Here is a 13,360-nt window from a genome sequence, read left to right as displayed (position 1 = left end):
ATTATTGGTATCATTTTAGAGTACTTGTGACTTTTGGATCTTTTCAACTGTATTTTCTGGGACGAAAAAAAAAGTGTTCTAGCCTGTTTTTTTTATTAATGTTAATCATGTGGGATAAACATATCATCGTTGTTTTCCGGTCACTATGAATGTGGTGAAAGCTGTTACGTACATACTTTCACATTTTAAAAAAAGGGTATTGTCAGGTAAAAAAAGTGTATTTTCTAACATTTTTCTTTTATTAAAAACTATCAAACTTTTTATAACTAGAGAACTCTCGAATATTACGAAAAGCTTGACTCTAAAAACTAGCACCCGAGCATTTTGGTACTCGCTCATCTATAGTAATGTGTTATGGGTTGGGTTAGCTGATACTAACATGGATATCAACCAAATGAAAGACGCAGTGCAAGACTGAAAAACAGGGAGGGAGGGAGCCTTTAGGGTTACTGAGGGTCGTGAACGACTAAACAATTCCCTTTAAGCACTGGCAATTTATATACTTAAAAAAAAAATAATATACACATACAGACACACACATACACTCATTCCTAGCAAATACTCTAGGTGAAAAAAACAAACCTGTTGATCATGTCATCCAGCTTAGCCAGGTCAGTATGAGGAAAAGCGGGTTCCTCATCTTCGAGTGGAGGTGGTGCATCCACTTGTCCCTGCTCATCAGGAGGGCTGACCGGGGAGTTCTCATTGGAAGAATCAGGTGAGGAGGTCTGCATGTAAGAAAAATAAGTATATAAAACACAAGAAAATAATATTTTTACATCTGAAAATACTGTAAAATAAAAAAATTAGACATACATGTCCTTAAAAGGGGTTATAAGAAGGCAGAGGTCTCCGATTGTTTACTGGCTGGTAACTGGGTGTCACAGGCTGCTGTAGCCAAAGTAGCACTGGGGGAGAATGGAAGTCTGAGAAACCAGTCCTAAAATGTAATGCAGCTGTAGACCAGATGGTGGAAGGGATGCAGACGGATCCTAATCCTACACTGCAGAACGCATGGCAATTGTCAATAACTGAGCAAGAAAGCCATAGAGACCGAAAACCCAATATAACTCCACTGCCAGACTGTCAATGGACAATTGTTTAAAATCTGTGCAGATCTACTAGCATGACCTATTTGTTAACCAATAACAATCCCAAATGAGCTAAGATTTCCAAATCATTGCATTCTTTTTAACATTTACTTTGTACACAGCGTGCCAGCCATATTTTATTCACAATAGAATACATCAGAAGTTGAAAGAAGACAGTTTTCCATTTTTTGTTTAAAACATTTTTTAAAATTGGGGAAATTGAAGGCAGCAATACATCTCAAAAAAGTTGGGACAGGGCTAACAAAAGGTTGGAAAAGTAAGGGTGCTCTAAGCCAAGCCAATTTACCGTTTGAATGAGCGAATGACGGAGTTGGCTCATGCAGCATGTTTAGACAGGCAGGAACAATCACTGGCTCAGTCTTTCCCATTCACTGAAGGAAAACGACTGAACAAGCGCTGTTTAACCCAGACGATTAGTGAAGACAAGGATTTTGATTCATGCATAAAATGGCTGAGTGAAAAGCAATCATCATTCGTTTGGTCACGTTTAGACTGAACGATTATCATGCACTTTCAGTTATTTGAAGGAAACTCGTTCCATCTAAAAAGCACCCTAAGTGGTACTAATGAAAAACAGCTGGAGGGACTATTTTCTACCAAGTTGCAGGACTGTGTTTAAGAAGAGCATGTTCGAGGTGGAGTATTGGAAGCAGAAATGGCCAGAGGTTCACCAGAATACCCTCCAGTCTACCACAGAGGCCGGAGGCTCTATCCTTTATTCCATTCATTTTCCTATCCTAGTGCTTTTTGTGTAGAGCTGACTACCAGACTATTCTGGCTATCTAGACCAAGCCGATGGCTCAAACAGCTCTGCTTTATTCTATCCTGTATTATGGGGACAATCTCTGAGCACGAGTTCCCTATATACTGTGCAGGGTTTTAGGCTCTACGCAAGTCTGTATCAGTTTCTATCACTAACTGACTCCCTGTATGTGCCTTGGATTTTTTTTTTCCCTCCCTAGCTATGGTGCACTTGTAGGATATGCAGGGCTGTAGTCAGGCTGAATTTGCCTCTTTGGTCCTATTATGTAGTTCAGCTAATATCACACATTAAAGCACCTCATTACCAGTATACTATACAGTTGGTGTGACTGCACATTGGTTCCTGATGAAGTGTCTTCATATGACACAAATGCGTTGAACCAGTTTTTGATCTATAAATCAGGATTATCTGATATTGGAACCGCAAAAAATATATAAATCATCATAACTTTCACTTTGATGATCACACCGTTAATTAACAAATTATATAAATATACACTACATAAGCAAGAACAGGGAACTTCTTGCTAATCTGTTCTGCCACTCTACAATGAATAGGTATCATAACCATCAGGAATTCATGATTCATCATTCATCCTGTATGCGTCATTTAACATGATGGATTAATACATTAACCTGATATCCTTGACTATTGCCAACTCCGACCCAATTATGTTGGTTCTAATCTAACCACATCACCTTCTTCGGTATTAGCATATACAGTGTTCAGTCGCATGAATTTAGTGGTTTTTTGTAGTCTTTGTCAGCCCATTATTTTAATCAAAATTAATAAAAATCGATTTTAGGTGTTTGTAACTGAAGGGCTTCTGGTGATGGGGAAAGAGCCTAAAAACTGAGGAACAATTTCATAAAAATGTTCACTGTAAAATTATGAAGCCTTTGAATATCCCACCATCGACAGTATACATTATAAAACTCAGATAATCTGGAGAAAACTCAGGTGCACAAGGGACATCGACAATGGTGAAGATTGCATGCTCAAATCTACTGGCCCAAAGGAATAATTCCAGAAATCATTGTCCAAACACAGTTCGCCATACAATCCACAAATACAAGTTAAAGCTGTATCATGCAAAGAAGACACCATATATCACAGTCTAGAAACCGCAGCTTCTTCTCTGGGCCAAAGCTCATTTAACGCCTTAGTGACCAGCCCTCCCTCCATACAACCCGGTGCTGGCTATTTCTTTGCAGCAGACACAGCTCCAATAAGCCGCGCAGCTCATCAGAGCTGTTAAGACTTTAAATGCAGCTGTCAATTTTGACAGCAGCATTTAAATTCCCCGAATGATGTTAGGATTAGGATGCAGGGAGCTGTGCGGGTGTCATAGCAGCCGGGGGTTTTATGAAAGGCCCCAGGGCCATCATTGCAGAATGCCCATCACCTATCAAGCCATGCCCGTGGGGTGGTTTGATAGACTGCCTGTCCCAATTGCAGTAGGATGTAATGTTATAGCATTACATCATACTGCAGGAGCGATCAAAGCGTCGCAAGTTGTTGTCCCCTCTGGGGACAATGAAAAACTAAAAAAAAAAACAAAAAACAAAATTGAAAACCGGAAAAAGTTTGGTCACTAAGGGGTTAAAGTAGGCAAAGGCAAAAATGGAAAAAACTTCTGTGGTCAGATCCTATTGAAACTTGAAATTCTTTTTGGAAACCACAAATGTCATCTCATGTGGAATCAAGAAGAGGGACCATCTAGCTTATCAGCGCACAGTACAAGAGCCTGAATGTCTGCTTGTAAGGGGTTGCATTAGCGTCTATGGCACGGGCAGTTACACATCCTGAAAGGCACCATCAATGCTGAGTAGTATATGGAGGTTTTAGAGCATATGCTCCCATCCAGACAATGTCTCCTTCAGGAAAGGCCTTGCATATTCAGCAAGACAATGCTAAACCACATACTGCAAAGCAATGTAAGTGATTTGATGCAGAAAGAGTCTGGGTGCTGAACTGTTCTGACTGCAGCCTAAACCTTTCACTTTCACAACAGAAAACATTTGGCGCATTGTGGAACAAAAAATCTGCCAAAGACGACCCCGGACTGTTGGGCCACTAGAATCCTACATCAGACACAAATGGGACAACATTCCCTCCTTAAAACTCCAGCAATTGTCTCCTCACTTCCCTGACTGTTAAAAATAAGGTAATGCTACACAATTGCATACACGGCCCTGTGCCATCAATTTCTGAATTACGGTAATTTTTTTCCTTTGAAAGTGAGACATTTGGCCATTTTGTTTCATTTCTGATATTTCTATTGTGAATACAATATAGTTATAGGAGGCTTCTAAAAACCCATTTAGACAACGATTGTCGGTCAAAATTTGCTCAAAAGCCATCTTTTGAGCAATAATCGCGTCTAAACGCGCTGCCATCATGCACTGTCCGTTAACTATTCGTTCGTCGCTGATTTCTAGCAAGCTAGAAAATCACTAATGACCTATCAGCGTCACATGCCGATTTTCTCAGCGGGCGGCGCTGAAAGCATTATTTCAATGGGACTTCTCAGCAGGATACCAGCTGAAAGCTCCAAGAACAAAGCAGCTGTTTGTATATACAAAATAGCTGCTGTTCTGAGTTATCAGCGGTGTCCCGCTCAGTCTGCATTTAACTCTAACCCATTAAGGACCAGGCACGGTAAATTTACAGCGCCTGGTCCTGGGCTTAAAGCACCGCCGATAGTAAAATTACGGCAGCGCTTTAAGTCTCCTGGCTCTGCAATCAATTAGAGTCAGGACGGGTTATCAGCTGTTAGTGACAGCTGAGAACCCAGAGGAGAAAGCGGGGGGGGTTAACTCTTCCTGCCTTTTCCTTCCGAGTACACAGAGCTCAATGGAGCACTGTGTACTAGAAAGTGAAAGCAGTGTAGCTTTCACTCCAGGAGCCGGGGGGGGGGGGTCATCATGACCATTGGGGTATCCTGCTACAGCAGAGCTGGAGGGTGATACTAGACCCTGGCCATCTCTGCCAGTGACTGTCACTACAGGGGTTGCTTTCCCCTGTAACTAGGGCTCCTATGGATGCCCCAGCTACAGTGGGAAAGTGTCAAAAAAAAAAAAAAAGAAATGATGTCCCCCAGAGGTCTTATATGATGTCATGGGGGACATAAAAAAATTAAAAAAAAAAAAAAACACATTACATACATAAGTAGATTACAGAAAAATACATATATACATAGGAAAATAAAGCCAAAACCAAAACAGTCACTGTATGTGCCCTGTAAACCAAAACCATACATATATATCAAAATGTCCAAAACAAATAAAGGAACCCATTCTCATACTTTTAGTATAAATTTACTAAATAAAAAAAAATCATTTAAAAAAAGTTTACAAAAGCTTTTTTTTAGCATTTTACCCCCCAATAAAACGGAAGGTCAGTGAAAAAGATTTTTAAAAGGGGAAGAAAAAAAAAGCCCCATATGTCACGGGGGAAAAAAACAAAAATAAAAAAAAAACACATGAATTCTTTTGGTAGCTAAAGGAAACAAAATGGGGCAGTAAAACTGCCACATGGGTAAAATCCCTTTAAAATAAATAAATTAATAAATAAATTAATAACTAACTAACTAACTAACTAACTAACTAACTAACTAACTAACTAACTAACTAACTAACTAACTAACTAACTAACTAACTAACTAAATTGGTCTGGTCCTTAAGGTACAAAGCAGTTTGGTCCTTAAGGAGTTAAGTTGTTATGCAAAGGTGATCGCTCAAAACTGTCACTCAAACTGTCTGCGTGATCTTTCAGTATAAATGGGCCTTAAATCACTGCATTTTTCTTCTTTACATTTTACACACAGCGCCTGCTTTTTCAGAATTAGGGCTTGTATATTCCTTACTCTGCTTGAAGCCCAAGAAATCACTGGATGTTTGCATGGCGTAAAAGCACCATGGAGCTTCATTAAAGCATCCAAAAAGAAGAGTGGCAATAAGAAAGTCTTTTTTTAAAGCCTGCATACCGTAGTAGAAGTTGGCTGCTAGAATTGTAAGACAATTCAGGAGTCGGACCAGGAAAATAGGAGATTCAAACCTGATTCTGTTGCAATGGAGGCTGGGACTGTCCATCGGGAGCCTGGCCCTGGCTTTCATTCCCTCCAACTGGAGAGCCACGGGTCGTGGCTGTCATACTCGACACAGGGCAGATCTTTGCAATTTTGTCTGTTTATGTAGCAGTTGTAAGAGAAGAAATTATAGTCCCCTTATTAAAGATGACAAGCCGGCATATGTCTGTCTTACGAAGCTCCACCTCAAACACAGAACGTTTTGCAGAGACCATTGCATAACCTGTTCAGGGGAGAGAAAGGGAAAAAAAATACATTAGTAAAATCAAGAAAAAAAGCATTTCATATAACGAGTTTAGATAACTACTATAGTCTGTCAGGGTGATGACTACAGTAATAGAAATAAATATTCCAAATATCAATATATTAAACAGTTTTGAAGCAAACGTCGTCTCATCATTAAACGTCTGATGTCATTCAATTTCACAAAGAGCAACCTGAGTGGAGCTTTTGGGCCGTATAACCCCATGATGGGTCACAGTCTTGTTAGGCCGGCTTCACGCGGGCATCAAAAAAAAAAAAAAAGTCGCTGGTTTCTCAGTGCATGTAAACACTTTCTCCTGAGTGAGAAGCCAGCGATGTCTTTCAGTCTAAACGACTGTTGGCCCATGTAAAAGGGGCATTTTTCCTCTGTTGAGATTAATAGGAAAGTTACTAGTATGTGTGCTTTCAAAATAGCTATGGAAGAAACTGAAGAGCCACTGTGGCAACCCCCCTCTCACCCCCAAAACAATGCCCCCCTAGCCAGACTGCAATATACATAGACCTGAGTCACGGCCATGCAGTGCAGCCCCCTACAGAGTACATTAGATAAAGTCCGTAAGTATAAAGTCAGGGAGGATGAACAGTTATCTTCGTTATAACTGTTTAACAGGACCCTCGAGTTATCAGCAGTAGAGGTCCATTTATACGTAATGATTGTCGCTCAAACTAACTAAAGTGCGCAATAGTAGTTACGGTTAAATGTGGCCATTGTACACTTTGTTGCTTAGTTTTAGTCTGCATAAAAATCATCGGCATCTTGCTCGCTTCCAGTTACATTTCTGAACACTCCCTGTTGGAATGAGCACTGAATGAGAAGGGAACTATTCTCAACGATGATCTGCCTGGCTAAAATATTCTGCGCAAACAACTGAATGAATTAGCGGTGACATCACTTGAGAGCCAGCTCATGTATAAGTGTGATGGGCATTTGTCTTTGCATGGGTTGTACCACACAGGCTCTTCACAGGGCAGTTTCTTGTAGAAGACATTATGGTGACTGAAAAAGTAACTTCTTCAAAGATTGTAAGGCCAAGTAATTCCCAAATGGTCACAATAAGATCACGACCCACCCGAGGAAAAGACTACAGGAAGTTTTTAGATAGAAAGGATTAGTTATAAATTCCTCTCTATGAGAAGTCTATTCTAGTTTGAACGAGCGAGTGACGTCACTGTTAACTCGTTCGCACTTGTGCCATTGTGCCAACTGTTTAGGCAGTAAGATCGCCAATGAAAATCATTCACTTCTTGTTCAGCATTTCAAATTCTTGTGTGAAAACACTGAGTCGAGACTGTTTAACCCCTTAACGCTACAGAGCGTACAGTTATGTCCTCCTGCAAGTTCGGGGTTTGCATGGAGTGACATTGCGGTGTTGATTCCGCTCCATACAATGTTTGTTATAGCTGACACCGGCTACAGCTCCAATAAGCCATGCCGCTCATCAGAGCTGTTAACCATTTAAATATCACCAATTCTGACAGCGGCATTTAAATGCCCAAAACGATGTTCAGGGGTCCTGTATGGCCCCCCTGTAGTGATATAGCAGGCTCCTATGCGGTTATCATGGCAGTCAGGGGCCTTCTGAAAGGCTCCAGGGCTGCGATTGCAGAGTACCTATCAAGCCACACCCATGGGGTGGCTTGATAGACTGCCTGTCAGATCGCTGTGTAGTGTAATTCTATGGCATATCATACTGCAGGAGCGATCAAAAAAATAAGTAATAAAGTTTTTAAAAAATCCTTTTGCTATATTTATAAAATCTAAATGAAAACATTTTGGTATCGCTGTGTCCGTAAAAGTTCGATCAAAGTGACGCATTATTTACACCGCATCGTGAACGTCAGAAAAAAATAAATGAATAACACAATTGTGCTTTTTTGGTCACCCAGTCTCCAAGAAAAAAAAATGTAATTGGAGGGGGAGGAATGTTATATGCACTCTAAAATGGTAGCAATACAAACTACAGGGCGTCCTGCAAAAAAAAGGAGCCCCACAACTATGGTCAACAGGAAAACAAAAACCACAAAAACACTATATAAATTTGGTCTTGTAGTAATCATACTGACCCATATGTCATCAGTGATCAGGTTATTTTTGCAGCAGTCTGTACGCCGTATAAACAAGACTCAACCAAAAAGGTGGCAGACTTTCATTTTTTCCTCATTTCATTTAGATTTTTTCAGTACATTAAATAAAACTCATCCCGCAAAAAGCAAGCCCTCTGCCATGTACGTTAATTGATTAAAAAAAAAAAAAATCATAACTTTTATTTAAGGGGAGTGGAAAAACCGAAGTGAATGATCCAATGATGTTTTTTTTAGTTCTGCTGAAACCAAACGGTGACTGCGTGATTCTCGGTCGGTCGTTGGCTTGCATACAAGTCAAATGATTATTCACTTTCGCTCGCTTTAATGATTTTTTTTTATTATTCTACGGCAATCCTTACATCTTAATAAATATATGTATATCCCTTTTTTAAGTGTGTTTTTAGGACTCCTTACATAATGAACGAAACAGGCCACCAGAGTAGACCTTTAACTACCATTCATTGGAAGAGAAAAAAAAAAGTTTCGTAAACCTTTTCCAGTAAACAACAAAATCAGCAACAACTAATGAAAGGACATTTCTAGCATGTTCAGTTGTACTAAGGGCTCTGAGGGAAAACCTGTACATCAGACAATATTGAGGGTTCTTGTTATCAGTCGTCCCCCTCTCCCCCACAGGAATGACTGCCAACACTGCTGAAAGTGAAACATTGGAAGTCCAGGCTTATTACTGAAAGTCATGTGTGCAGATGAGGAGCACGCCTATTTACAGTCATACAGCAGCCTTCACCAGTCTTCTCTGAGTTTGTGGGTAAAAACTGCTGCTATAGCTTCTATACACTGCACATGGAGAAAAGCGACTGCTACGTAACTTCAAAGAATAGTAGTTTGTCCAGTCTATGGAGGCATAGAAATAGAAAAAAAAATTGAGCAAATAGTCAGCGACTGAACAAATATTGTTGTGTCACACTATATAGTGATCAAGTAAACAATCATTCCGTGTGAAAGGGCGCTTAAAGATGCGAGAGGAGGATGTATATAGAAGATCAGAGCGTGGAGAGGAAGGAAACCATTTAAGTCTTCAGTTTATCTGCCCCGAGTGATATTCTCCGAACAGTCCGACATATGTCTGCCCTCCCCCTTGTCAGCACACTCCCCAGCATCAGTGTGTCAGTACAAGGGAAGGGAGGTCCTCATTCGCTGCACAAAGAGGACAGCGGAGAAGCTAGTGAAGGCAGCAGTAGCCTGGGTACACAGGACTTCACATGCAGAATGGATTACTGGAAGCATGCCCACATGAGAAAAAATCTGAGGCTACGAGAAAAGTTGCAAACTGCTTATCAGGAGTTGGGAAAACTAAATGAACAATTGCAGACTGATATAAATACGAGAGCAAGGTCTCCCTCACAAAGGAGTATGTGTCCCGCATAGAACATGCATAAAATATGCACGTTAAATCTCCATCGCCTATGACATGCTGCCTTTAAGATGCACCTAGCCTATTGGAATACTGAGGTAGAAGCTACTGTTTAATTATGATAAAGGTAAAGCTCACGTTTCCATATCAAAAAAGGGGCATATCTGGTCTTTTCCAAAGCATTTAATACGGTTGGTATATAAAATGAGAATGCTTGTCTAGTGAGAATGTGTGTCAGTGGGTAAGTAACTGGTCAGCGATAGAAAGCAGTGGGGGGTTATAAATGGTAACTACTCATTAGGTCACCATTACTAGTGGGTACCACAGGGGGCAGTACTGGGTCCTATTGTTTAATACAGGGGTTGATTTTGGGATCAATTCTTTTTAATATACTTATTAATGACCTAGTAAAAGAATTGTGCAGTAAAATATCAATATTAGCAGATGATACAAAACTATATGTCAACGAGAGGAAGTAAGGAGATTAGAGATGAGCGAATATACTCGTTTCGAGTAATTACTCGACCGAGCACCGCGATTTTTCTCGGGTGAAAAGATTCGGGGGCGCCGGGGGAGGTGTGGCAGAGCGGGGGGGGGGGGGTAGAGGGAACAGGGGGGAGCCCTCTCCCCCCCCCCCCCCCCCACTCCCCGCTGCAAACCCCCCACTCACCCACGGCGCCCCCTGAATCTTTTCACCCGAGTACGGAAGTACTCAAAAATCGCAGCGCTCGGGCGAAAAAAAGGCGTGGCCGAGTAGGTTTGCTCATCTCTAAAGGAGATTGCAAAAGGATCTGGATAAATTGGGGGCAGAAAAGTGGCAAATGAGGTTTAACGGCCCATTTAGACAATTTTCTCAAAGCATTTTTTTGAGCAAGAATCGTTGGGTCTAAACATGCGGCCATCGTGCAATTTTTAGTAACGATTCGCTCATCGTTTTCTTTCAGCTCTCGTCAGGACCACGCGCCAAGTTCTCAGCGGCATACCGCCGATACAATTGTTTTAGCTGGTATCCCGCTCAAAGAACACAGCAGAAGTATGCAGAAGACAGCACTCCAGCTGTATTCTGCATACCCCGCTCGGAGTGCTCAGCTCTATACCAGCTGAGCATTGAGAAGACAACAGCTATATGCAGAAGACAGCGCTCCGCTATAACATTGTGTATTTTTGTTAGCCATAGAAACGTATCATATCTACAAGATTACTTGATTTCTCTTACTGAGAACAATCACATTCTCGCCTGTGATAGACAAGGAAACAAGACTGCACACATTTCCTCCGAAAATCCCCCCCCCCCCCCCTTAACCCAAAATAAAACAAGCCTGCAGCTGCATCATGAACACCATGTGCTTATTTCACAGACTGAATGCAACGCTAGCATAAAATACTAAAAGGATACCACTAATAAAATGTACATGACGGAAGTGTAGCATTTAGGACGCATGGCTTTCACTTACAAGTGGTCCCCTTGGTTCAGACTAGGTAGGCCTCAATAAGAAAATATTTTTTTTTAGAAGAGAGTTGCTTAAAGTTATCAGTTTATGAGGAGCTTAAAAATTCTAACAGTGAATAATCAGATTGCAAATCAGATGTAAAACATTTAACCCCTTGAGTGGCGGGTTTCCTACCACCCTGTCAGACCCACCAGGGCAGGTTTTTTAAAATGGTCTAATCATTGAATTTCAACTAATTTTGCAGTTGCGTCTCAAGAGCCATAACTTTTTCATTTTTCCATTGACATGGCCATATAAGGGCTTGTTTTTTGCGGGACAAGTTGTGATTTTTTAAACAGGGGTCCAGGAAAAAAAAAGAAATGGGGAAAAAAGAAAAAAAGGGGCCATGTCATTAAGGGGTTAAATAATGTATTAACTTCCTTCTCTGGGTCATTATGACACATGGATACCACGTGTGATTTTATTTTTGATTTTTTTACAAAGTAAAGGGAGACAAGTGTTTTTATTTCTCTTTTTTTTATAATTTTTTTACTTTTGTTTTTTTTGTTTCTTTAGGGGACTTCCACAGGGACCCATCAGGACCCCCTGATCACATTCCGGGGGTCCGATGGTGACAGCCCTTTACATGCCGCAGTGACAGACTGCAGCATGTAAAGGGTTAACAGCAGAGATCAGAGGTTTTCTCTGATCTCTGCTGTAAGAGCTGGTACCTAGCTGTCCTCTGACAGCCAAGCACCAAGCTCTCCCTGCCACAGAGACCATCGGCTTGCTTCTGACAAGCTGATAGTCTCTATAGCAACCTGTAAACAAAGCAGGAGACTTATCGACAATATCTTCTGCTGGTTTTTCAAAGCCCTTGCTTTGTTCTCTGTGGGTCTGTGCAGGCAGAGCACACTGTCACAGCTTGTGGCATTGTGCTCTGCAGCTCCCATAGTGATACATAGCCTGGAAATCTTCCGGGCTATATCACTATCGGCAGTGGAGCTCGTCCCGGAAAATTTCCAGGCGTGCCACTCACGGGGTTAAGGCAACTGCTATGAAGTATGATACCAGGAGATTCACCCATCTGTGTGTCAGCTACAGCTCTCTGGTATCAACCATTTTGCCGGACACAGATACGGTCAGGTGTTCTGCATTACAAGCAAAGCTCAATTAAAATTCACGAGGCTTCCTGTGACACTTGAACAGGGGTTTTCAGACACCATCCTCTGCTATCTTCCACATCCTGGAAGTTAAAGGCTTAAGGCCTATTTAGACAAAGATTATTGCTCTAAATTTGCTCAAAAGCCATCTTTTGCGCGATAAACGCGTGCCCATCGCGCATTTTTCGTTATCTATTCATTCATAGTCGTCTCTCAGTTCGCCTAAATTTCAACGTTTGGCAGATCGCTTTTCATTTAGTTTAACCCCTTCAGTGGCAGTCCTGGAAATTTTCCAGGACTAGCTCCACTATCCATAGTGATATAACCCACTGCCCATAGTGATAAAAACTAGAAGAAGATTTCCAGACTGTGTTCTGCACGGTCCCAGAGAGGAACAATGTCATAAGCTGTGGCATTGTGTTCTGTACACACCGCCTGCACAGTGCCACAGAGAACCAGTGCAGGACTTTAAAGAAAAGCTGAAAAATAACCACTTTTTTTGAAAGTCCTGCACCATTTACACGTTGTCACAGAGACCATCGGCTTGTCCTAAGCCGTCCAATGGTCCCCGCTGTTTAACGCTTTACATACCACAGGCTGTGCAACCACAGCATGTAAAGGGCTGAAAGAGGGAGGTGGGCTCCCTCTGTCACCATCAGACCCCCCGCAATGTGATCATGGGGTCCTGATGGGTCTCTATGGCACCCAGAGGCTTGAATATAGCCACACGGTCTGCCAGCTAATTTAGGCTATGATGCTTAGACAGTGTCATACCCTGTCTAATACCCTGATATGCATAGCAGAGTATTAGAAGAATGAAAAGTATTATGCAAGTCCCCTAAAAGGACCAAAAATTTTTAAAAAGTAAAAAAAAAAACAAAAAAAAAAAAACACATCATAACCCACCTTTCTCCCTTTACTTTGTAAAAAAATATTTAATTATCCCGAGGAGGAATATAGTACATTACTTAATCTGCAGGGTTCACGACATTGGGGGGGCGGGGGGGGGGGACGCCACATTTAAAACGTTTCGAAAATAGCTAACAGCCTATCCCACTATACAAATACGGAATAGAAA

General features: G+C 41.3%; 1 protein-coding gene across 4 annotated transcripts in view; it reads right to left on the bottom strand.

The window, feature by feature from the left end:
• Positions 1–13,360, bottom strand: part of USP9X (ubiquitin specific peptidase 9 X-linked) — a 133,296-nt gene that overhangs the window by 73,481 nt on the left and 46,455 nt on the right. For all 4 annotated transcript variants that reach the window (XM_066599964.1, XM_066599961.1, XM_066599963.1 and 1 more), the window contains exons 2-3: positions 5,935–6,188; positions 583–728 (exon numbers count right to left, since the gene is read on the bottom strand). In XM_066599964.1, the coding sequence (XP_066456061.1) occupies positions 583–728; positions 5,935–6,030 (242 nt within the window). In that variant the 5' untranslated portion in view covers positions 6,031–6,188. The remainder of the gene's footprint in view (positions 1–582; positions 729–5,934; positions 6,189–13,360) is intronic.

The sequence above is a fragment of the Eleutherodactylus coqui genome, chromosome 4, assembly GCF_035609145.1.
Source record: "Eleutherodactylus coqui strain aEleCoq1 chromosome 4, aEleCoq1.hap1, whole genome shotgun sequence".
NCBI classification, from domain to species: domain Eukaryota; kingdom Metazoa; phylum Chordata; class Amphibia; order Anura; family Eleutherodactylidae; genus Eleutherodactylus; species Eleutherodactylus coqui.
Note: the sequence above shows the minus strand (reverse complement) of the source record. Positions and strands in the feature narration are given on the sequence as shown.